Source organism: Salmo trutta, chromosome 22, assembly GCF_901001165.1.
Source record: "Salmo trutta chromosome 22, fSalTru1.1, whole genome shotgun sequence".
NCBI lineage: Eukaryota > Metazoa > Chordata > Actinopteri > Salmoniformes > Salmonidae > Salmo > Salmo trutta.
The window spans coordinates 23,059,910-23,085,571 of NC_042978.1; the positions used below are offsets into that span (position 1 = coordinate 23,059,910).

The 25,662-nt window shown below is 45.2% G+C and overlaps 1 protein-coding gene across 5 annotated transcripts in view; it reads right to left on the reverse strand.

The window, feature by feature from the left end:
* Nucleotides 1-237: 237 nt before the first annotated feature.
* The window catches only part of LOC115158396 (tyrosine-protein kinase ABL2), a 39,676-nt gene continuing 14,251 nt past the window's right edge, over nt 238-25,662 (reverse strand). For 2 of the 5 annotated variants that reach the window (XM_029707278.1, XM_029707277.1), the window contains 9 exons: nt 10,932-11,096; nt 9,281-9,576; nt 8,833-9,105; nt 8,448-8,532; nt 7,970-8,332; nt 7,720-7,872; nt 7,490-7,579; nt 6,843-7,034; nt 238-4,269 (listed from right to left, as the gene is read on the reverse strand). In XM_029707278.1, the coding sequence (XP_029563138.1) occupies nt 2,492-4,269; nt 6,843-7,034; nt 7,490-7,579; nt 7,720-7,872; nt 7,970-8,332; nt 8,448-8,532; nt 8,833-9,105; nt 9,281-9,576; nt 10,932-11,096 (3,395 nt within the window). In that variant the 3' untranslated portion in view covers nt 238-2,491. Of the gene's footprint in view, nt 4,270-6,842; nt 7,035-7,213; nt 7,308-7,489; nt 7,580-7,719; nt 7,873-7,969; nt 8,333-8,447; nt 8,533-8,832; nt 9,106-9,280; nt 9,577-10,931; nt 11,097-11,480; nt 12,308-15,033; nt 15,997-25,662 lie in introns of those variants that run through there. The other 3 variants (XM_029707280.1, XM_029707279.1, XM_029707282.1) reach the window with 3 other exon arrangements.

Genomic DNA, 25,662 nt, shown 5'->3' on the forward strand with positions numbered 1-25,662 from the left:
GAAAATGATCCAGCCCCTAACTGCCCCTGGGCTATCATTATATTCCTCCCACCAATTGTATTCTATTTACAGTAAAGTACTTTCAATACTGACCTGAAGAGTAGTAAATGCATCAGTCATTATCAGTCTCTGATCCAACAGGTCAATGACATGTATGCTATTAATAAAAATAATACTTGCTCTCTGGATAAATCTTCAACATTTTGACAAATCAAAAAGATAAAAAGGACCTTAGAATTGTTCCAACATTTTATTTATATCAAGTTTAACACTGATGGGGAGCACTTCACAGTAATATACTATTAAATGTGAGTTTTAAATTAAAAAACAAAATGTTTACTCCTAGTAATAGAAATGCACGTTGTAGTGATATTTATACTTGGCCACAATCTCATTGCAAAATCTGTCATCTGAAAACAAAAGCACAAGATATTTGGAATTACACATTGCTGTATATCCGTTTCTTGACTGAGTAGTGCACTATACATAAAATATCTTTCACAAAAGGCACCAAGAACCATAGGAAAAACATTGCTGTATCCAGTGTCAAAAAAATACTAATTATTATAATAATAATAATAATAATAAGTGAACCTCCCAGTGAAAATAAACTATTTCATGCTATTAGTCAAGAGGCCCTTTGAATGACCAGAGGCACACTGAAGCTCATCTGCTGGATGAGATAGGTAGTGTACCACAATGGAATGAAATGTGAAAATATATTGGGCACGACTAGAGTTTATACTAAGATGAAATGCAATCAATGTCTACTACATCACAGGCTTTATCCAGTGTACACTTAGGGTTCCGACAAACAGAAGCTATAATGGGTCTTGCACACTGAGGAGGGCTGCAGGGCCGAGGCGTCTGTGCGCTGTGCCTGATGCAGGGAAGAGTGAAGGAACGGAAAAATGAAGTAGGCTTTATGGGACATCTTTTTTGAGTGCGGACCCATTACACCTTTTGTTTGCCTGAATTTGTGGGTTTTACACACCAGCCAAGCTTCTGGGAGAGCGCGATGATCCCTTTTGATACACTTAGGGTTCCAACATCTCGAGTAGGGGAATTTTCAAACAGTTGAGGAGCACTCTGTTATAAGCAAGCTTTTTTAGTTTTGATTGCTTGATTCATTAGCCAAATTATTATTGAAAAATGATTGCAGGCACGGGTGAGACTTGTTATTTGTGCACAATAGAACAAACAGGATGAAATTACATCCAGCAACCTGATATGGAAATGTTTGTGTAGAGATGACATCTACTAAGGGATATCAAAACAGAAAACGTGCTTTAAGATTCAGTTTTGTAAATTGACCATAAGCATTGACTGATGTTGGTATTGAAATGATGACCAGAGAACAATTAAACATGGCATCTTCTCAAAAAAGGAAGATAACAATACATAACATTCATTTTGCAGATGTTCAGATGGGGTTGTGGAGGGAGGGGTGGGCCTCAGTCCTGTGATAAACTTCCTACTACGGTTTCTTTTTAGAGTCAAACACTTATCTAAGCAAATGTGACCTCACTTTTTCCTGGATATGAAATTAAGCAAATATTTACATAACATTTTTAAAATAGGTCTGCTTTTAATAAAAAAAACAATAATTTAAAATTCAAGTTCATACATAAAGCCATTCCAAAGTTAGAACCAAATAATGTACAAATAAATCACTGATGTGCTAGAGACATACTGAAGTTTGTGATGAGATCAGTATTTTGTCAAGGAGTAGCTGTATTTGTAGATTTTCAATAATTTAAGAAACTATAGGCACTGAGGGAAAGGGCCACAGGGAATTCAGCACTGTCCAAGGACACTTAGAAACACTGTCCCAAACCACCTGCTCATGTGCTACCCTGCACTCTCTTCACTCTTCTCATAGGCTCCAAACATATAGCTAGGTCATGTGCAAGGGAATTTGGACATCAATATTGAAATGCATACATTTTCTATTCAAATGTTGTGACATTGAATGGAAATTTTACTGAAATAATCAAACCAAATAACAGAGAAAGTAGACCTGATTAAGTGGAACACTCGTCGATGTCCCAGGTGACAATAGTTTTGAACAGTGACATCCTGTCACAGGGACTCTTTCATTGTTGCCAGGAGAATGAATTCATGATTCTCCACTTTGTTTCTTGGCTGAGTTACTAAATGACAAATTCTCAAACTGACTTTGTTCTTTATCAACTCTAGGACTGAAAACATTGCTGATATACTCCACATCCAGTTAAAAGAAAGGCCTTAAAAGGAAAAGTTGAAATATGGGGCAAAACAATTACTTTTCTAGTTTGGTATCGACCATGTTTATGTTCAAAGAATAGAACAGTGTTTTCCACTGGCATTTTTGAGAAAGAGTCAACTGTAAACAACAAGAAACAATTTGTAGTGATTTTCTGAGGTACTTCTGAGATTGTTCTCTGTCCCCAAAATGTTAATAGAACCAACAAAGGGAATACAAAAGGAAATGTTTGAAAGGGTCCGGTGGCTACCTCTGAACCACATCACTAATTTCCTTGATGCAGGTGTGCAAGTTGTCCAGAGCAGGGCTAGCCCCTGGGCCACTGAATGCTCCTCCGCTTCCAGAGGAGGACGATGCCCGCAGCTCCTGCAAACTGAGCTCTAATTTGCCCACGGCCTCCCGGAAGGCAAACTTGTTCCGCATCTGTGGGATGCAGTCCACGTAGCCTGAGCAGTAGTCTAGCAGCTGATGAGCAGCGTCTAGGACCTGGCTGCTGGAGGAGGGCTCAGGGCTGCTGTGGAGGGCACCTCTCAGGCACTCAGCACACTCCAGCAGAGCCTCCTTACTGATCTTCTCCGGTTGAACCCTCTCTGCCTGCTGCCGAGTCCGACGCAGAAGCTTAGAGCCACCAGAGGGGACTGTGGATGAGCCAGTGCTGGTGGCACCGTTAGCCATCTTAGTAGGGGTAGTGTTGTTGGCAGAGGAAGAGGAGGCTGAAGGAGGTGGAGGCACTTGTGGTGGCGGCACTGACGGTCTCCCTGTTCCAACTTCCCTTACTCTTCCCGGCCTTTTCACCCCATCACCATTGACCTCCACAGCCACCCCGACCTGCTCCTCTCCATCCCCGCTGTAGGAGTGTCCAAGGAGGCGCAGAGTGGGAGGGGGAGGTGGGGCACATTTAGGCTTGACCAGCCGTGGTCGGTCCCGGTCCGCCTGATGCTCTGATAGTAGTTTGAAGCGATTCCCCTGAGAGTCCATCCCCACCAGGTGCACATCGGCCGAGCCATGCTTGAGTGTGGGCGAGATCAGCACTGGAACCTTGTGGTTGTGTGGAGCCGCTGACAGGCCCGATCCCACTGTTTTGGAGGGGGACGACCATCCCTGACGGTCCTGTCCTCCTGCCTCCTGAACCTCCCTACCCCGTAGGGTCCCCGAGGGACAATATGAATCTGCCTCACTCCCAACGCCAGGAGCTCTCACCACCCCAGAGCTCCCCCCCACCACTCGGGGAAGCAGCTTGGCTTTAGGCCGGTCCCTGATCTGAGCTGTGCCCTCATCCATCTTACGGAGAAGGGTCTCAGAGGTGTGTGCTGCCCCGTTCTCAGGCTGCGAGGTGGTGGAGGCAGTGCGCTCTAGAGGAGGCTTACTGCGGTTCCTGGGTAAAGTCAGAGCCATCCTCTCCAGGTCAGGCAGCCCTGCAGACATGGAGGAGGTGGAATTAGACCTGGGGAAGGGCTTGGTTCCCCCATTCCCCTCCTCGGTCCCAGTAGACTTGCCAGTCCGTAGCCCTAAGGTCTTTTTGATGAGGCGGGGGGTGAAGAAGCCTGCCAGGCCTGCCCAGCTGCTGCTGCTACTACTGCCCACCTGTGAGGGCGGGGCCCCAGAGGTGTGGTTGGCAGAGGCCTTTTGTCCAAAAGTGGCTCCACAGCAGCGTGACTGGATGTGGTTCCCCTCTCCGTGGGACGGTGAAAAGCCCAGGCCATCTGCCTGGGGAAGGGGGGGAGGAGGTGCGCTGAAGCCAGTCGTGGGCTCATACTTCTTGTGAGGCTGGGTCTCCATCTCCCTGAACGAGCTGCTCCTCTTGGGCGGTGTAGGCAGGCTCTGCTGCAGCTGGGAGGAGGGAGAGTTGGAGGAAGACTTCTTCTTCATGAAAGAACTGAAGAAGCCAGCCTTGCGGTCCCGTGTGAACGTGGTCTCCTGGGAGTCCTCCAAGAGGCTGCTGGGGGATTTGTCCCTCTGTTTCCGAGGCAGAGCAGGAGAGCTCCCTGACCGGCCATCCCCTGCCAGCAGAGTGGCTGCCAGACCTGCAGAGAACAGAGGACAGGGAGTCAAACAGGTACCAGACCTGCAGAGAACAGAGAGTTAAACAGGTACCAGACCTGCAGAGAACAGAGAGTTAAACAGGTACCAGACCTGCAGAGAACAGAGAGTTAAACAGGTACCAGACCTGCAGAGAACAGAGAGTTAAACAGGTACCAGACCTGCAGAGAACAGAGAGTTAAACAGGTACCAGACCTGCAGAGAAAAGAGAGTTAAACAGGTACCAGACCTGCAGAGAAAAGAGAGTTAAACAGGTACCAGACCTGCAGAGAAAAGAGAGTTAAACAGGTACCAGACCTGCAGAGAACAGAGAGTTAAACAGGTACCAGACCTGCAGAGAACAGAGAGTTAAACAGGTACCAGACCTGCAGAGAACAGAGAGTTAAACAGGTACCAGACCTGCAGAGAACAGAGAGTTAAACAGGTACCAGACCTGCAGAGAACAGAGAGTTAAACAGGTACCAGACCTGCAGAGAACAGAGAGTTAAACAGGTACCAGACCTGCAGAGAACAGAGAGTTAAACAGGTACCAGACCTGCAGAGAACAGAGAGTTAAACAGGTACCAGACCTGCAGAGAACAGAGAGTTAAACAGGTACCAGACCTGCAGAGAACAGAGAGTTAAACAGGTACCAGACCTGCAGAGAACAGAGAGTTAAACAGGTACCAGACCTGCAGAGAACAGAGAGTTAAACAGGTACCAGACCTGCAGAGAACAGAGAGTTAAACAGGTACCAGACCTGCAGAGAACAGAGAGTTAAACAGGTACCAGACCTGCAGAGAACAGAGAGTTAAACAGGTACCAGACCTGCAGAGAACAGAGAGTTAAACAGGTACCAGACCTGCAGAGAACAGAGAGTTAAACAGGTACCAGACCTGCAGAGAACAGAGAGTTAAACAGGTACCAGACCTGCAGAGAACAGAGAGTTAAACAGGTACCAGACCTGCAGAGAACAGAGAGTTAAACAGGTACCAGACCTGCAGAGAACAGAGAGTTAAACAGGTACCAGACCTGCAGAGAACAGAGAGTTAAACAGGTACCAGACCTGCAGAGAACAGAGAGTTAAACAGGTACCAGACCTGCAGAGAACAGAGAGTTAAACCGGTACCAGACCTGCAGAGAACAGAGAGTTTAAACCGGTACCAGACCTGCAGAGAACAGAGAGTTAAACAGGTACCAGACCTGCAGAGAACAGAGAGTTAAACAGGTACCAGACCTGCAGAGAACAGAGAGTTAAACAGGTACCAGACCTGCAGAGAACAGAGAGTTAAACAGGTACCAGACCTGCAGAGAAAAGAGAGTTAAACAGGTACCAGACCTGCAGAGAACAGAGAGTTAAACAGGTACCAGACCTGCAGAGAAAAGAGAGTTAAACAGGTACCAGACCTGCAGAGAACAGAGTTAAACAGGTACCAGACCTGCAGAGAACAGAGAGTTAAACAGGTACCAGACCTGCAGAGAACAGAGAGTTAAACAGGTACCAGACCTGCAGAGAACAGAGAGTTAAACAGGTACCAGACCTGCAGAGAACAGAGAGTTAAACAGGTACCAGACCTGCAGAGAACAGAGAGTTAAACAGGTACCAGACCTGCAGAGAACAGAGAGTTAAACAGGTACCAGACCTGCAGAGAACAGAGAGTTAAACAGGTACCAGACCTGCAGAGAACAGAGTTAAACCGGTACCAGACCTGCAGAGAACAGAGTTAAACCGGTACCAGGGCTGCAGTCTCTTATCAACACTCATTACACCATTTATTCAACATCAATCTGGAATAGCCCAAAAGCAGTGAATCTCACAGGCTGGCTGACAATTTGCTTTGACTACAGGCATATCCTCCCTCTCCAGAGCCATTCCTGTTTCAATTACTTTGTGGTGACACCTTGTACTAGGGATGTGAAGCGGCTCTGTGTGTGTAATAGATGAGTGCCAGAGTGAGCAAGGCACCAGCCGGAGTCAGGACGGTAGGAAGCCACCACCACTCTGGCTTCATCATCCCTGACTTATGTTGTTACGCTGCGTTCGCTATAGTGTGATCAATCATAGTGGAGAAGTATCATGGAAGGGATTAAATGGTGTGAGAAATGAGTGAGAGTATAAGGGTTGACAGGAACATAAATCGCCTTTGGTTTTTACACAAGAAAACATGCAATAAAACATGAGTCAACATGGCAAAAACCACACAAAATATGATGTACTTTTAATTGAGGTATTGGTACATATGCAGTCATTCTTAGTGCTCTGTAGAGTTGTGTGGGGAAGATGCAACAGATAGACAGGAGGATCAGAACTCAACATCCTCAATCATCATGTTAATAAAAAAGATGACATGAACGCAGACATGAACGCAGACGCATACAAACAGACCTATTTACCCAGCCTTGTCTAATCATGTAAGGGAGGAAGATGGAGAGGATTGAGAATGCCTTTAATCCAAACCCTTTCTCTGTTGTGATTGTGTAATGACACCACCACCTATGGTGGCTATTGGGTGAGGTGTTCCTGTGACAGCAGCCCTTGTCCTCAGTCTACAGGCGTGGCGGCGGGCAAGGCAGGTACCTGAGGGGCTGTGGGTGCTGGCTGTGTGTGTCTCCTGCCTGCAATCCAGACCCCCCTCGATGTTCTCCTTGTTCTCCGTATGCTTCTTGAGCGTGCGCGACTTGGAGGGCAGCAGGGGCATGTCGTGGTTGAAGGAGTGTGGTGACGGGCCGTGGCCAGAGGAGGCAGTCTTACACAGCTCCTCTGCTACCTCTACAGAGAGAGAGGGAGCAACAGGAAAGGAAGGCTTAATTAAGTGGACATTTACATTAGACCGTTATACACATTGAATCCTTTGCTAGAAATAGTAGTACTGCATTAACTGGAATAAATCAATGCTGAGTATATAATGGTTCTCTGAAAGGCCTTTGTTCTCCCTGTACTCCCCTCACCTCAGTTCAGCCTGCCCTTTCCTCATCCTCACTCAAATATCATCCTCCGTCTCTCCCTGAGGCACCAGGCATGCTGTACCACTCTGAAAAGGCCCTACAGAGATGTTTACGCATCATTAATGGACATTATCTCTAATGTCCACAAATGCATCCGCTTTAGTGCCAAAACTGACTGAATAGTCAGGCAGCAGAACGAAATGCCTCCAAGAGAGGGAAGTGTATCCGACCGTGTTTAAGCCATGAGGGTAGTAATGTGACTGTGTGTCGTACAAGTACCTTCGGAGATGCTGGAATCGTGGAACATTGTCTCAAAAGCCTGGTGGGTTTCTGCAAACGAGGGTCGGTCCAACGGGCTCCATTGCCAGCCTGATATCACACCAAAACAAAGTTCATGTTATTTTTTACTCCAATGACAATTTATGTTATAGAGCTTCTATGCAAGACATAGGTGAATGGATGATAGTGCGAGGGACTGTGTGTGTACTGAGTGTGGTGCCCATACTCACAGGCTCTCATCAGCTCGTGGACCTTGGGCGGACAGCCCTCTGGCTGCTCCATGCGGTAGCCCTTCTCCAGCAGATCGTATACCTGAGACAGGTCGATCCCTGGGTACGGAGACATACCGTACGTCGCTATCTCCCACAGCAGCACACCGAAAGCTGAAGGACGAGAGACCATCATAGGATGAGGAACACGCACACACTAATGTTTACTGATTTAGTACACGTGATGACTGAAAACCTGGTTCTGACTCACCCCACACATCAGACTTGATAGAAAAGGTGTTGTAGGCCAGGCTCTCGGGGGCGGTCCACTTGATGGGGAACTTGGCTCCGGCGTGGGCCGTGTACGTGTCCCCCGTCATCAGCCTGCTCAGCCCAAAGTCAGCCACCTTCACCACGCTGTTCTCCCCCACCAGACAGTTCCTGGCCGCCAGGTCCCGGTGGATGAAGTTCTTCTTCTCCAGGTACTCCATGGCGGAGGAGATCTGCGTGGCCATGTAGAGCAGCACCACAGCATTCACCTCCTCCCGGTCACACTCCCTCAGGTAGTCCAGCAGGTTGCCGTGGGGCATGTACTCTGTCACGATGTAGAAGGGAGGCTCCAACGTACACACACCTGGACAGAGACAAGCCAACAGAGGTTAGACGTAACTACCCCTCGAGTCTACAAACAGCCGGTAGAAATCCCATGTGCTGTTAGTAAGTGGAGCTGTACTGTGAGCAGCACTGACCTAGCAGCTGCACCAGGTTGGGATGTTTCACCTCCTTCATGACTGCTGCCTCTTTCAGGAATTCCTCCACCTCCATAGTGTCCTCCTGGAAGACAAACAATCAGAAAGGTCAATATTCACTGGATTTATTCAATATCTTAATATCAGGATACCAAGGTGAGCAGAACAAGTTAAACTGTGAATAAACATATCTCCAACAGTAGTCGTTGCCCCCATTGAGTTTCATGTTGATGTAATACCACATTTCACCAGCAGGCGGTGACCATCAACCACTAAATACCACATCCCATTCCAATTACATGATCCCATAGAAGATTTCACAAAATAGACACACAAAAGATGGAGCTTTTACATGCGACCACCAATCTTTATAGAAGAGACCAACCTTGAGTGTTTTGACTGCGACGGTGAGGTTGTATTTCTTCCAGACTCCCACGTACACCTCTCCGTACTGCCCCCCTCCCAGCTTGTGCTTCATGGTGATGTCGGTGCGCTCCATCTCCCACTTGTCGTGGATGGGTGACACACCGTAGACGGTGGGCTTGTTGCACTTGGGTGCCGGGTAGTGGAGCGTGGTGACCAGGCCGTCGGCCACGGTGGAGTGGTGGTGGACCAGTTCGGCCAGGGTGCTGAAGCGGCTCTCTGCTGTGACGTAAACCTTGGGACAGAAAGACAGACAGGGACACACAGGGGTCAGCACCGTGGGGAGAAACAAGAGATGGCCAACAGAGACAGAGCAGGAACATTAGCAGGGGTAGAGTAGTTTCACAACAAAAGTGAAGAAAAGGAAGAGAGACAAGACAGCCCATCTGTAGGCCCCAGACACCAGCTACCTTGCCATCTGAGGCGGTGTTGATGCGGTAGTGGTAGACACGCCCCTCGTAGCGCAGGGAGATCGACAGCTGTCCTGGGCTGCTCTCGCTCTCGCGGACCAGGAAGCTGCCGTTGATGAGGCTGCTTAGCAGGTATTCTGCAGCGCTGCGCGAAACGGGCCCGTGGTACCAGCTGTGCTTCTCCAGGCTGTTGACGGGCGTGATGTAGTTGCTTGGCACCCAGCCCTGGCCGTTCTTGGAGCGCACCTCGCTCCACTCCCCATTCTGGTTGTAGCCTAGCACCCTCAGCTTCTCACCTGGGCAGAGAGGGACAGGGAAACAGAGTCAGGTAGAAGGACATCATCTTTAAACATTTAGAGCCACTTTAGGACATTAGCACCCCTTGAAGCTTTTGGTTTCTTCATAGGGTTTAAATAGCCCCCATTGATGCTTCATTTAATACAGTCCCAAAAGGTAGGGCTGGGCTACGCATGTAGTGACTTGGTCTGCTACTTTGTTTGCGTCCTATAAGGTCAACGGTGGAGACGGGAGGGAGTGCCTCTTAAATAGAGACAGAGAATGCAGTACTATAGAGGAGCTGTGTGTCTGTGGAGCTGAAACACACCCTGGCTGCCCGGCAGCTCCCTGCAGCCCTTCAAAGCTGCTCCCATTGAGAGGATAATGACAGTGAGCTGTTATGGCAGCGACAAGACATGGCCCGGAGAGGGGACCGGGGGCGCCGCCAAGCTTTCTGCAACTTACCCTCTCTTTTCTCTCTCACCCTCCTACTTGCTCTGCAGACTCAATACCCTCCGGTGCCACGGGGGCTGTAGCTACAGGCTTTATTGACACTGGACAGCCGGGGAGGCAGAAAAACATTGGGCCGTCCTAACCAGTCACACTAGACAGTTTCCTCTGCGACACACCGTGGGGAGCCAGAGAGCTGGCTCCGGGTGGAAACACAATGTCAGGCGGCCCACGGTGGACAATACTGCTCTGAGGCATGGCACTGATCTGAGACAGCGATTAAGGGCGGCAGGGCCGCTAAGTCACTCTCTGTGATCACCCAGCAGGTGGATAAACCCTGCTGGGTTTATGCACCTGTTATTATTACAGTTAAAAGGATTCCACAATAAAAGTGCATTAGAGCCAAACAAGGGTGTGGGAGGGCAAGCCTGCCTGCCTCTCCCTTGCGCATGCAGTGACTCACAGTCTAAACATTAGCTCCATCTCAGGCAGCAGCCATGGGGCGACTGGTGAAGGCAGGCATCGGCTTATTAAGATATTTCTCCATCTTTAGCTAATGCTTTTATATCTGTTAATTAAAAGTCTGACTCTCCAAAATATTATGATTTTAAGCACATTACCCAGGAGACAGCTCTTTGATCAGCAAACTGCTGCTGGGGAAAACAGGGACACGGATTAAATAAAAAGGGAAAGTAGAACAAGGATTGAAATAAACAAACATATAGTTTACTGGATGGTACCATGGTACCGTATTTTGGAGGAAATCTCCTGAAGAACTGACCTCCCTTGCAGAAGGTAGGGGCCTATACCTCGAAGCGAATCATCTTTAGAAAAGGAGTGGTTTGTGATGATGCAGGGTGAGGAAATGAAACCAGGTTATCTATTGGGACGGCAGCTATTGATAAAAATCTTTCAGAATACATACCTTTTGTAATGCTCAGTGTGTTGTCGCCACTGGCAACAAAGTCATAAAGTGCAACAAAGAGGTTAGGGTCGCTCTCGGCAGCACCCAGCAAGTTCTCCTTGGAGCTCCAGCGCACCGCCTCCGTCAACGCTGCCGAGTCCAGGCCGAAGGGCCGGTGGAGGGCCTCTGGAGGGAGGGAAAGGGAGCGATAGAGAAAGAAAGTGGTTGGTGAATGGTTCAGTGAAAGTCCAGCTGCCTAAAAATATCTGTTGAAATCTCACCTTCAAAATACATAAACCACATGAGTAAACAGTGACCCAGGTATGCCTAACAAAACACGTACATACCTTTTAGGGACCCCAAACATGCATCCCTTTCCAATGGCCCACCTATGTTTTGCCTAAATTCTTTATTTCACCCAAAAATCAGTTTCTGTTTCTTTAACAATCTGCACTAATCAACTGTGAAATAGGCTACCATTTACCAGTGCTAGCTTAATATCAATAGCTGTCCAATTAATAGGCAGCTGGAGTCTACCAACATAAACATAAAGAGCTAAGTTGTAGCTACCCGAGAGTCTAGGCCCGTCCACATCCGTCACCCCCGTGTAGGGCCGGCCTGTCAGCCTAACCCACTCTCCCTCAAAACTGCTGCTGGGTTGAAGGGTCCTCAAATACATACTCTGCATGTCCACGCTCAAAATGTTTTCGCTTCACTTTCCAAACACACTAATCTGAGGACTAGGTCCTACAGGAAGTCACTACTTTCTTCTTCCCTGCCTGTATGTAAAGAGTAAAGAGTGTAGTAGCTGTGGGGAGGAGCTCTGTCGGTGGGTCACCACGCCCACACAACATGCTTGAGCCTCAATCACTCCTTAACAGCTGCCAACAACCTCTGAAGCATGTCTGGGCAGCTGCTGAGTGGGACTTGCCCACTGTTATGGAGACGAGTGAATTAAAGACAGTGAAGGACAGGTAGAGGATGAAAGAGGCATTGAAGAAGAAGTCGAGAGTTGCCATAAAATGTATGTCAAACTAAAACCAATGATTGTTTAACTTTGCAAACTATACAACTGTATGCACAAAGACTACTTTCACTCCGTTACCGTGGAATTGCCCCTATACAACTAAGGAATGACCAAAGTTTAAGTGATACATCTACCGTACAGTAAATGACTGGCACTATCAGCATCAGTCTGTGGTGGTCAGTAGCTAATGTTACAGTAAATATCATTTCTGAAAGGCATCATCCCTTCCTAATTACACTTCCTGGGTCGTTCCAACTCAAAAAGCACAAGGAAGAGGATTCTGACACCCAGATTGTTCTGGAATTGTTTCTGTAGTTAGTAACGGATACAATTAACATTCATGAAACATTGTGTTAAAATATAATTTGATCTGAGAAATTAAGCTAATTGATGGCACCCAAATTGGCCATTTTAATATCTAGGATTCAGATAATATTCAATAAATATAGTACCAAACATCTTCCTACCTATTTCTTCCGTGGGTGGCTTTTGGCCATTTTTGGGGGCGATTCCTCATGTCTTACTCATTGGTAGGAAGCAGGTTGGTCCAAATCTGATGTTGGGTACTATATTTATTGAATATTATCTGAATTCTATAAAATGGCCAATTTAGCTGAATTTCTCAGAGATCAAATCAAATGAACAAAATAATGTTTCAGGAATGACAATCTTACCTTTTTCTAACTACAGAAACAATCTGATATGGTGGGTGTCATGATATGGTGGGTGTCAACCCTAGTAACTATGATGTTCTACACAGACAGACAAAAGGGCAATTCCATGATAAGACTCCAATGTTTTACTTTGACATTTTAAACAAAAAACAATATTTGCAAAGTTAAACAAACCATACAACTCTGTGCACAAGGACTACTTAATTTCCATTTAAAATGTTACATAAACATTTACTTGAAGAACAGTGCAGATGCAAAGTTTGGTAACAGAATGACGGCACAAACAGCAAACCGTCATTCTGTTACCAAACTTGGCATCTGCGCTGTTCATTGCCATCATTGGTTTTTGTTTGACATACATTTTAAAGTCTCAGTGTCACTCTGTTACAGTGGAATTGCCCAAAAACAATAGAGTCTGAGAAGTTAAAGGGATAGTTCACAGCAGTTTATGGACAAGGTACGACAGCAATCCATGCTTTGGTCTGGTTTCTCTGGCACGGTTTCCACATGTTAAAGTTTTAGCATTTGTGGCACAAATCCCATTCAAGTCATTGGACAAATATTAGCATTTTTCACACGTCCAAATCGTCCAAAAGTATCTAAAATGTATTGTGAAGCTCAACAAAGTCACTGATAGATGATTTGAACATGATGCGCAAAAAAATATATTATTATTGGTCCCATGGCTTGAATGGGATTTGCTCCACAAATGCTAAAACGTTAAACTAAACCAGAAAATGGATCGCGGTCATTTTTTGTCGATAGACTGCATACAGGGTAAGGAAACCAATATGGCATTTTGGTGAACTTACCCTTTAAGATATACACTGTGTAAGACTGAGTTGAATTAAAGCTTAACCTCAACTATGAAGTCCTGCATCTGAACCAAAAAGTTGATCAAATGGCCCAGATCTCCAAATCCAGCCTAATGAGTGTCACGTGTGAAATAGGGAGTAAAACAGGAAACAAAGAACTACTAAAGTACGCATTGCTCCATTCTAAAACACACAGAACTACTAAAATACACATTGCTCCATTCTAAAACACACAGAACTACTAAAGTACACATTGCTCCATTCTAAATACACAGAACTACTAAAGTACGCATTGCTCCATTCTAAAACACACAGAACTACTAAGTACGCATTGCTCCATTCTAAAACACACAGAACTACTAAAGTACACATTGCTCCATTCTAAACACACAGAACTACTAAAGTACACATTGCTCCATTCTAAAACACACAGAACTACTAAAGTACACATTGCTCCATTCTAAACACACAGAACTACTAAAGTACACATTGCTCCATTCTAAACACACAGAACTACTAAAGTAGGCATTGCTCCATTCTAAACACACATAACTACTAAAGTAGGCATTGCTCCATTCTAAACACACAGAACTACTAAAGTACACATTGCTCCATTCTAAAACACACAGAACTACTAAAGTACGCATTGCTCCATTCTAAAACACACAGAACTACTAAAGTACGCATTGCTCCATTCTAAAACACACAGAACTACTAAAGTACACATTGCTCCATTCTAAAACACACAGAACTACTAAAGTACACATTGCTCCATTCTAAACACACAGAACTATTAAAGTACACATTCCTCCATTCTAAAACACACAGAACTACTAAAGTACACATTGCTCCATTCTAAACACACAGCACTACTAAAGTAGGCATTGCTCCATTCTAAACACACAGAACTACTAAAGTACGCATTGCTCCATTCTAAACACACAGAACTACTAAAGTACACATTGCTCCATTCTAAACACACAGAACTACTAAAGTACACATTGCTCCATTCTAAACACACAGCACTACTAAAGTACACATTGCTCCATTCTAAACACACAGCACTACTAAAGTAGGCATTGCTCCATTCTAAACACACAGAACTACTAAAGTACGCATTGCTCCATTCTAAACACACAGCACTACTAAAGTACACATTGCTCCATTCTAAACACACAGAACTACTAAAGTACACATTGCTCCATTCTAAACACACAGCACTACTAAAGTAGGCATTGCTCCATTCTAAACACACAGCACTACTAAAGTAGGCATTGCTCCATTCTAAACACACAGCACTACTAAAGTACACATTGCTCCATTCTAAACACACAGAACTACTAAAGTACACATTGCTCCATTCTAAACACACAGCACTACTAAAGTAGGCATTGCTCCATTCTAAACACACACCACTACGAAAGTAGGCATTGCTCCATTCTAAACACAGAACTACTAAAGTACGCATTGCTCCATTCAGCAAGCAAACTACACAGTACACTACATGGCAGCAGTATAGTAAATCTATCAGGACTTCGCCTAAGGACATTAAACTGGCCTAGAGGTCAGGTGTGACCCTGCCCTGTCTAGAGCTGATGCTCTCCCACCTTTGTTCCCCACCAGCATATGCTGCAGGTCTGTCGCTGTCAACTGGCTCAGCCACAGCTCCCAGTACATCTTCCACTTGTTCCCAGTCAGCCAGGACAATCCCAGTACAGATTCCTGACCCAGTCAGCCAGGACAATCCCAGTACAGACTCCTGACCCAGTCAGCCAGGACAATCCCAGTACAGATGTCTGACGATTTCCCTCTCTCTTCAAACTTCTCCACAGAGGGACTGGGTGAATTAGGGCATCTGAAGCACTACTAATAGGTTCCCGCTGGCTGGGTTTGCTTTCAACCCAGAGGCTTCCACTCTTAGCTTTTGATGTGGCATTCAGAAGTAAAAATTTCCTAGGCCGGTACAGGAAAGTAAATCAATGATCATGGTTCTCCGTGGCGAAAGCCCACTGTGGGAGGGAGAGAGGGGCTCGCTGTGTGTGTGAGACATAGGAAATCTGAGCTCACTGGAAGAGGTGAGTTGTGGTGGAGGTCCCTTGAGGAAGAGCAGAGCGTGGGGTAGGGGCAGTCTTGAGGTCAACAGCAGATGGCTGTTCTTGTGGTCCTATGGGAGAGGGCCCCAATGCCACTTGCTGAGACACACTCATAGCCTCCGGGGAGAGGCTAAACAGACTGCTGAGGGGGGTGGGGGGGACAAGAGGCACTACAACTTCTACAGGCCCTGAATTTCCTAATGTCAGAAGAACACTGCTCAAGCATATCACACTATTACAAATATTTTTATTCAAGCCTATTTTTTACTGAGACCTGGAGAATTATAACTCATGAAGACCGTCAGAAAACGGCTAAATGTCAATGTATTAATTTAATCAGTCCATTTTCTAAATCGATTAAGATTGATTGACCAAACTCTTATTCAAAGATCAATGTTGAAAGAGATATAGCTGATCCCTGAAATATTAATAACTAAGCAACAACCACCGTCTGGCAAAACCATGTAAAAGGTTCCACAGCTGGCGGCCCGCGGGCCAAAATTTGGCCCCCCAAGTTCTGAGCAAAAAAAAGTAATAATTATACAGTACCAGTCAAAAGTTTGGACACACCTACTCATTCAAGGGTTTTTCTTTATTTTTACTATTTTCTACATTGTAGAATAATAGTGAAGACATTAAAACTATGAAATAACATATGGAATCATGTAGTGACCAAAAAAAAGTGTTAAACAAATCAAAATATATGAGATTATTCAAAGTAGCCACCCTTTACCTTGACAGCTTTGCACACAATTGGCATTCTCTCAACCAGCTTCACCTGAAATGGTTTTCCAACAGTCTTGAAGGAGTTTCCACATATGCTGAGCACTTGCTAGCTGCTTTTTCTTCACTCTGCGATCGAACTCCAACCATCTCAATTAGGTTGAGGTTCGGTGATTGTGGAGACCAGGTAATCTGATGCAGCGCTACACAACTCTCCTTCTTTGTCAAATAGCACTTACACAGCCTGGAAGTGGGTTGGGTCATTGTCCTGTTGAAAAAAAAAAAAAAAAAAAAAAAATGGTAGTGGGACTAAGCGCAAACCAGATGTGATGGCGTATCGCTGCAGAATGCGGTGGTAGCCATGCTGGTGGTAGCCATTTTGCCTTGAATTCAAAATAAATCACTGACAGTGTCACCAGCAAAGCACCACCTCCTCTATGATTCACAGTAGGAACCGCACATGCAGAGATCCGCTCACCTACTCTGCGTCTCACAAAGACCAAAAGGACAGATTTCCACCGGTCTAATGTTCATGTTTCTTGGACTAGAAAGACTTCTGATTGGTGTCTTTTAGTACTGGTTTCTTTGTAGCAATTCAACCATGAAGGCCTGATTCACGCAGTCTCCTCTGAACAGTTCGTGTTTCTGAGGCTGGTAACTAATGAACTTACCCTCTGCAGCAGAGGTAACTCTGGGTCTTCCTTTCCTGTGGCGGTCCTCATAAGAGCCAGTTTCATCATAGCGCTTGATGGTTTTTGCGACTACATTTGAATAAACTTTCAAAGTTCTTAATTTTCCGCATTGACTGACCTTCATGTCTTAAAGTAATGATGGACTGCCATTTCCCCTTTGAGCTGTTCTTGCCATAATATGGACTTGGTCTTTTACCCAATAGGGCTATCTTTTGTATACCCCCCTACCTTGTCACAACACAACTGATTGGCTCAAACGCATTAAGAAATTCCACAAATTATTTTTTAACAAGGCACACCTGTAAATTGAAATGCATTCCAGGTGACTGACTACCTCATGAAGCTGGTTGAGAGAATGCCAAGTGTGTGCAAAGCGGTCATCAAGGTAAAGAGTGGCTACTATGAAGAATCTGAAATATAAAATATATTTTGATTTGTTTAATCCTTTTTGGTCACTACATGATTCCATGTGTGTTATTTCATAGTTTTGACGTCTTCACTATTATCCTACAAATGTAGAAAATAGTAAAAAATAAAGAAAAACCCTGGAATGAGTAGGTGTATGCAAACTTTTGACTGGTACTGTATATATTTTGTTGGAGATAAGACAGTAAAAATACCAACTCTGTTCCAAGTATTCCACGCATAATAGAGAGATACATGTCATCACACACAAATGTAAGCAAGGTTTGAAATGGTTGTGTTTTAGTCAAATATTATACAAATTATTTGTAATTATGTTCAAGCCCCCTGACCATCCGCAAAAAAAAGAAGAATTCCGCCCGCGGCTGAATCTGGTTGACTATACCTCAGTGAAGCTGTTTACAACTTCAGATTGACCCACACCAGTTGGTATGTCATGCATGAGGTACGTCGTGTGCCTGTATGGGTGCGTGTGCACGTGCCTTTGTGCGGGTGCAGAGGGCTGAGGACTGGGAGCAGGGACTTGACCAGTGTTTGGGTATGAGCAGCAGGCACAGTTCTAGCCCCAGACAGCTGAGACAGTGGTGCCCCTCCAGTTCTGCTTCAGCTCAATGGGCATATTGAGAAAGACCGACCCACCTGATCACCCTACCCCACCCTCTACCACTCCTGCAGCTGTTGGTAGGGTCTGTCCAGGCAAGTGGCAGCTGAACCAGCCACCTCTGCACCCTCCCAATCCCTGTGCAGGACCACATGTGAATCCTTTCACTGTGCCCTGTCAGAATACATAGCTTAACCCAACACATGACCAGGCCTCAGTCAGTGTAATACAGTTAGCTAGTTATGAGTATTACAAGGAGGCACCACTGAAACCATCTAAACGACAAGCAGTATTATGCACTACTGTCTGCTGGAATGGGAATATCTTTAGCCACGGTGCAAAACAAAGCAACATCATGGCTATAAATACCTCCTGAATGATCACAGCTTTCAGATAGAGAGCTGGAGGAAATGTTAACAATAAGCTGAGACAATGTCACGGATGAGAGGCACACAACACAAGACAAATCCTGTCGCTGCCGGGCCAGACAGCCAGAGAATTAATGAGGGATGAACACAGACAGATGGGCCTTTAGCTGGAAGGCTAGTGGGTCATAACAGACAGGCCTTTAGCTGGAAGGCTAGTGGGTCATAACAGACAGGCCTTTAGCTGGAAGGCTAGTGGGTCATAACAGACAGGCCTTTAGCTGGAAGGCTAGTGGGTCATAACAGACAGGCCTTTAGCTGGAAGGCTGGTGGGTCATAACAGACAGGCCTTTAGCTGGAAGACTAGTGGGTCATAACAGACAGACAGGCCTTTAGCTGGAGGACTAGTGGGTCATAACAGACAGACAGGCCTTTAGCTGAACAGACATGGACTGCAGAGGACAGTGCCACTTCAACTCCACTCTGTAGGGGGCAGTTTTACAGACAGAGATCCCTATGCAGCAGTCTAGTGGAGAGGCTGAGTGGCCGAGGAGAGACAGAGTTGGCAGTAGCCATCTGTTGTTGTTAACGAGGACACATAAATGACCCCATTCACATCAAATCACAAGAGCGGGGAGTCGATCTCTGGGCGTTGGTTTGATTAGGAAAAGTGGATTGTCATCCTTAATTGATTACCTCCAAGCAAAGTGAGCATTAGTATCAACTTGACAAGTCTTCCATGCAATCTGATTTCAACACAGCAGGGGCTAATAATATTCTTCCAGAGTTGAGTTACATTGTTCAACAGCACTGCTGGGGAAAGCATGGGCTGCGATATACATTTAGAACAATAAACACAACCCAAAAAACGAGAGACAATTCTAAAATCATGAAACCTTCCTTAAAAACACAGATCACCCAACTATTTAATTAGGCCTACACATTTAGGAAACACTCACAACTACCATAATTGATTCACAACTTTTTCTAATCAGGGGGGTTAAAATGAACAGCTGAAGTTTGATCCAGACAGATTTGAGGGGCTCTAGAAGTGGTGGTGGTTGTACAAACCATAATGGAAGAGGACAGCACCAGAGCCCTTTAGGTCAGGCCAGCGCCTTAGCTGTGCTAGTAATAAGCCTTACAGGCAGGACCCCCCCCCCCTACTCATCTACATCCTATTCCCATAAATGTCAGTGAGCACATAATGAGACACCGGGGTGTGTGGAAACGCCATGTACCATTCATCTATAGCCTGTGCTCCACTAGGCATACAGCAATTACAGACCGGACAGTGTAAATTAGTCACCCTAATAGTGGGGCTCTAGCCCATCGCCTGCCCACCATGACCCTTTAATTGGTTAATGTGGAGTAAGTGCGTCCCTCCAGGCTCACTCACAACACAGTAAGTGGTGGTCTATTTAACTCTCTGCAGTGGACTAGAGGAAGGCCATCCACAATGCCTCACATTCTGCCTTTAATCTTCCTCTTCAGGTTGCACATAGTGAGGCTGAAATATATTCCATACACGTTCATGCTTGTGTGAGCAAAACCAAAACACCACTACACTATTATTGTCTCAATTAACTCCTGCAAAATGCGAAGTTACACAGTATTGTTTGTCTGGAACAATGAAAAGTGATTAGTGGAAAATTAAGTCACTTGTAAGTCATGGCATTTGGCATGCCTCCGTAGACGTGCCTGCTCATTCTGTTTACCACAAAGACTTCAAGAGAACCTCTATTTTGTAACATGTGCGCAGCTCATTGGTTCACTCAGTTTGTACTACCTGAAGTACTTGTTCTTCCTGGTCTGGCAGTAGTCTACCGTTGTGTTGTGCTGGGCTGTGTGACGCAGCAGAAGGGTGGAGGTATGATTGGCATCATCCACCATAAGGATACGATCCAGCAGATCCCAAGAGAGGCTCAGACAGGCAGACAGAGAGGAGAGGGTCTTCCCCAATCAGATGGGGTGATATTGCTCCTGTAACTAACTAATCACCACTCAGCAGCATCACTGCAGGAGAAGAGTCCCTGTTCCTGAGAATCCATCCTAGACACAGTGTTTACTGGATCACTGTTTCTGAGAACCTGTCCCAGTCAGTATTTCCCCCACCAGGGCCCAAGGCAGACCCTCCCAGTCACTCTCCCATTGACACAACAAAGACCTGGGTGGAATTCCAGAACAGAACACCATGAGTGATGCTCACTTTTCATCCTCCTCTTCATCTCAGAGAACAAACGACAGGTTTGAAGCCAGAGATGCTCCTACCTTCTCCCTTATGGTACCGAGTCCCCACCTGCCTTCTAACACAATAACATGCTTAGCCACAGGCTCTTTCAAGAGTGAATGTGTAAAGTACTCTAAGAGGTTGTGTGGTGGGGTATGAATGCAGGAGAAACCTAAGAGCATTGATTCATATGAAACTACCATATTCCTGTAGAGAAGATGACTAACCCTAGCTAACCCAACCTAGCCAGGATCCAGGTGATGACACAGGTTCAAGCGGTGGTAAATATTTAATAAGATGAGTCTGAGCTTTCTGGTTTTAGGGGGGTTTCCACACCGAATTGGTTTTGAGCGGTTTTTCTGAACTCTGGTGCGTTTACCCACTTAGTTTGGACTGGTGTGAACACTATTCACACTCAGGAGAGGACTAAACGCACCGTGGTTCACTCAGAAAGGGTGGTCTCGGTCAGATTCAATTCGTACCATGGTGCGTTTTGCTGCAGGTGAGAACGCAGTCCGGACCAAACACAGGAAAATAACCAGTCGCGCAGTATTATTGGTTGTTTGACAGAGAACATTTTATTAAATGCAGCATCAATATGGGTAAATCCATTTGAATTCAATAACTGCATACCCTTTGATTTAAAGAAAACTTTACTTAAATGTTTGCCCATGGAAGAAGTGGTCAGAAAGTGACTTTTTGGACCTGAACGCCAAAACATTCAGGAGATAAAAGTGCTCAACGTTGACCCAATTGGCATACCATGAGACATCCATTTCTTAGTCACTGGAAAAGATAAATGGTGGAGTTGGATATCATTTTAAAGCTCACAAAAACAGGGTTGTCAAGCTATTTGATAATACACACACACAGCTGAAGTCGGAAGTTTACATACACTTAGTTTGATAAATCCGACCACAACTCTATCCTCCCGATTCCTGCTTACAAGAAAAAAATTAAAGCAGGAAGCACCAGTGACTCAGTCTATAAAAAAAGTGGTCAGATGAAGCAGATGCTAAACTACAGGACTGTTTTGTTATCACAGACTGGAACATGTTCCGGGATTCTTCCGATGGCATTGAGGAGTACACCACATCAGTCACTGGCTTTATCAATTTTATTTTATTTTATTTAACCTTTATTTAACCAGGAAGGACTCATTGAGATTTAAAATCTCTTTTTCAAGAGCGTCCTGGCCAAGATAGGCAGTGCCAAGTCATTACAAAAATTACAGACAAACAACATTAAAAACTACAAGTAATCTAGTAAAAATCATAGAATTCACAAGAATATAACAAAATCAAAAACAACAAATTAAAAACATTGACATGTCAGGGAATCAGTCTCAAGATCATTCATCAGTGATTTAAAAATACCAATCGGGACAAGTTCTTCCAGTTTAAAAATATTTTGTAAGGCGTTCCAAGACGATGGTGCAGAGTACATAAAAGCCCTTTTACCAAATTCAGTTCGGACATTTGGAACAGTTAGCAGGATAAAGTCCCGCGAACGAAGAGAGTACCCACCACATTTCTGAACAATAAAAATGCCCAAATAAAAAAGGTAGTAAACCCAAAATGGCTTTGTAAATAAAAGTATACCAGTGACTGAGCCTACGAGTGACTAGAGAAGGCCAGCCAACCCTGGTATACAAAGTGCAGTGGTGCGTAAGGGTTTTGCAATTTAAAATAAATCTCAATGTGCCATGGTAAAGGGTGTCAATTGATCTCAAACACTGAGCGGAAATATTCATATATAAAATATCCCCATAGTCAAGTAAAGGCATAAATGTAGCTGATACTAGCCTCCTTCTGGCTTCAAAAGAAAAACAAGCCTTATTCCTAAAATAAAATCCTAATTTCAGCTTCAATTTTTTTGTAAGTTGTTGAATATGCATTTTAAAAGAGAGGCCATCATCAATCAAAATTCCAAGATATTTATATGAGGTTACAACCTCAATCTCCTTGCCCTGACAGGTAGTAATAGGTGAAAGGTTCAGAGGTCCATTTCTTGCTTTAGAAAACACCAGTAGTTTAGTTTTGTCAGTATTGAGGACAAGCTTCAATTGACACAAGGTATGTTGAACAGTATAAAAAGCAGTTTGCAAGTTCTGGAAAGCTTTTGTAAGAGATGAAGCACAACAGTAAATAACAGTATCATCAGCATAAAAATGAAGTTGTGCATTGGACATTTTTGTCTACATTACATATATAAATAGTGAATAAGAGAGGACCAAGTACAGAGCCTTGGGGCACACCATTAAAGACAGACATTTTAACAGACCTAAGCCCATCAAATTGAGTGCACTGAGTTCTATCAGACAGATAGTTAACAAACCATGCAACTGCATGCTCTGAAAGACCTACACTCGACAATCAATAAGTGCATCGAGGACGTCGTCACCACAGTTACTGTACGTACATACCCCAACCAGAAGCCACGGACTACAGGCAACATCCGCACTGAGCTAAAGGGTAGAGCTGCCGCTTTCAAGGTGCGGGACTCTAACCATGAAGCTTACTGGAAATCCTGCTATGCCCTACAACGAACCATCACACAGGCAAAGCGTCAATACGGGGCTAAGATTGAAAAGTACTACACCGGCTCCGACGCTCGTCTTATGTGGCAGGGATGAAAAATATTACAGACTACAAAAGGAAGCACAGCCGCGAGCGGTCCAGTGACACGAGCCTACCAGACGAGCTAAATCACTTCTATGCTCACTTCGAGGCAAGCAACACTTGAGGCATGCATGAGAGCATCAGCTGTTCTGGACGACTGTGTGATCACGCTCTTTGTAGCCGACGTGAGTAAGACCTTTAACCAGGTCAACATACACAAGGCTGCGGGGCCAGACGGATTACCAGGAAGTGTGCTCCGGGCATGTGCTGACCAACTGGCAGGTGTCTTCACTGACATTTTCAACATGTCCCTGATTGAGTCTGTAATACCAGCATGTTTCAAGCAGACCTCCATAGTCCCTTTGTCCAATAACACAAAGGAAACCTGCCTAAATGACTACCGACCCGTAGCACTCACGTCCGTAGCCATGAAGTGCCTTGAAAGGTTGGTAATGGCTCACAACACCATTATCCCAGAAACCCTAGACCCACTCCAATTTGCATATGGCCCAAACAGATCCACAGATGATGCAATCTCTATTGCACTCCACACTGCCCTTTCCCACCTGGACAAAAGGAACACTTATGTGAGAATGCTATTCATTGACTACAGCTCAGCGTTCAACACCATAGTACCCGCAAAGCTCATCACTAAGCTAAGGATCCTGGGACTAAACACCTCCCTCTGCAACTGGATCCTGGACTTCATGACGGGCTGCCCCCAGGTGGTGAGGGTAGGTAGCAACACATCTGCCATGCTGATCCTCAACACTGGAGCTCCACAGGGGTGCGTGCACAGTCCCCTCCTGTACTCCCTGTTCACCCACGACTGCATGGCCAGGCACGACTCCAATACCATCATTCAGTTTGCAGATGACACAACAGTGGTAGGCCTGATCACCGACAATGACGAGACAGCCTATAGGGAGGAGGTCAGAGACCTGGCTGGGTGGTGCCAGAATAACCACCTATCCCACAACGTAACCAAGACAAAGATGATGATTGAGGACTACAGGAAAAGGAGGACCGAGCACGCCCCCCTTCTCATCGACGGGAATGTAGTGGAGCAGGTTGAGAGATTCAAGTTCCTTGTTGTCCACATCAACAACAAACTAGAATGGTCCAAACACACCAAGACAGTCGTGAAGAGGGCACGACAAAGCCTATTCCCCCTCAGGAAACTAAAAAGATTTGGCATGGGTCCTGAGATCCTCAAAAGGTTCTACAGCTGCAACATCGAGAGCATCCTAACTGGTTGCATCACTGCCTGGTACGGCAATTGCTCTGCCTCTGACCGCAAGGCCCTACAGAGGGTAGTGCGAACGGCCCAGTACATCACTGGGGCTAAGCTGCCTGCCATCCAGGACCTCTACACCAGGCGGTGTCAGAGGAAGGCCCTAAAAATTGTCAAAGACCCCAGCCACCCCAGTCATAGACTGTTCTCTCTACTACCACATGGCAAGCGGTACCGGAGTGCCAAGTCTAGGACAAAAAGGCTCAACAACAGTTTTAACCCCCAAGCCATAAGACTCCTGAACAGGTAATCAAATGGCTACCCGGACCATTTGCATTGTGTGCCCCCCACCCAACCCACCCCTATTTTTACGCTGCTGCTACGCTCTGTTTATCATACATGCATCGTCAGTTTAACTATACACTCATGTACATACTACCTCAAATCAGCCTGACTAACCGGTGTCTGTATGTAGCCTCGCTACTTTTATAGCCTCGCTACTGTATATAGCCTGTCTTTTTACTGTTATTTTATTTCTTTACTTACATATTGTTCACCTAACACATTTTTTTGCATTATTGGTTAGAGCCTGTAAGTAAGCATTTCACTGTAAGGTCTACTACACCTGTTGTATTGGTCACACGTGACAAATAAACTTTGATTTGAGTCATTAAAACTCAATTTTTCAACCACTCCACAAATTTCTTGTTAACAAACTATAGTTTTGGCAAGTCGGTTAGGACATCTACATTGTGCATGACCAGTCATTTTCGCAACAATTGTTAACAGACAGATGATTTCACTTACTTTTTACTGTATCACAATTCCAGTGGTTTACAGAAGTTTACATACACTAAGTTGACTGTGCCTTTTATCAGCTTGGAAAATTCCCCAAAATTGTGTCATGGCTTTAGAAGCTTCTGGTAGGCTAATTGACATCATGAGGTGTACCTGTGGATGCATTTGAAGGCCTACCTTCAAACTCAGTGCCTCTTTGCTTAACATCACGGAGAAAATCAAAAGATATCAGCCAATACCTCAGAAAGAAAATTGTAGACCTCCACAAGTCTGGTTCATCCTTGGGAGCAATTTCCAAATTCCTGAATGTACCACATTCATCTGTACAAACAATAGTACACAAGTATAAACACCATGGGACCACGCAGCGGTCATACCGCTCAGAAAGGAGACGCGGTCGGTCTCCTAGAGATTAACGTACTTCAGTGCGAAAAGTGCATATCAATCCCAGAAAAA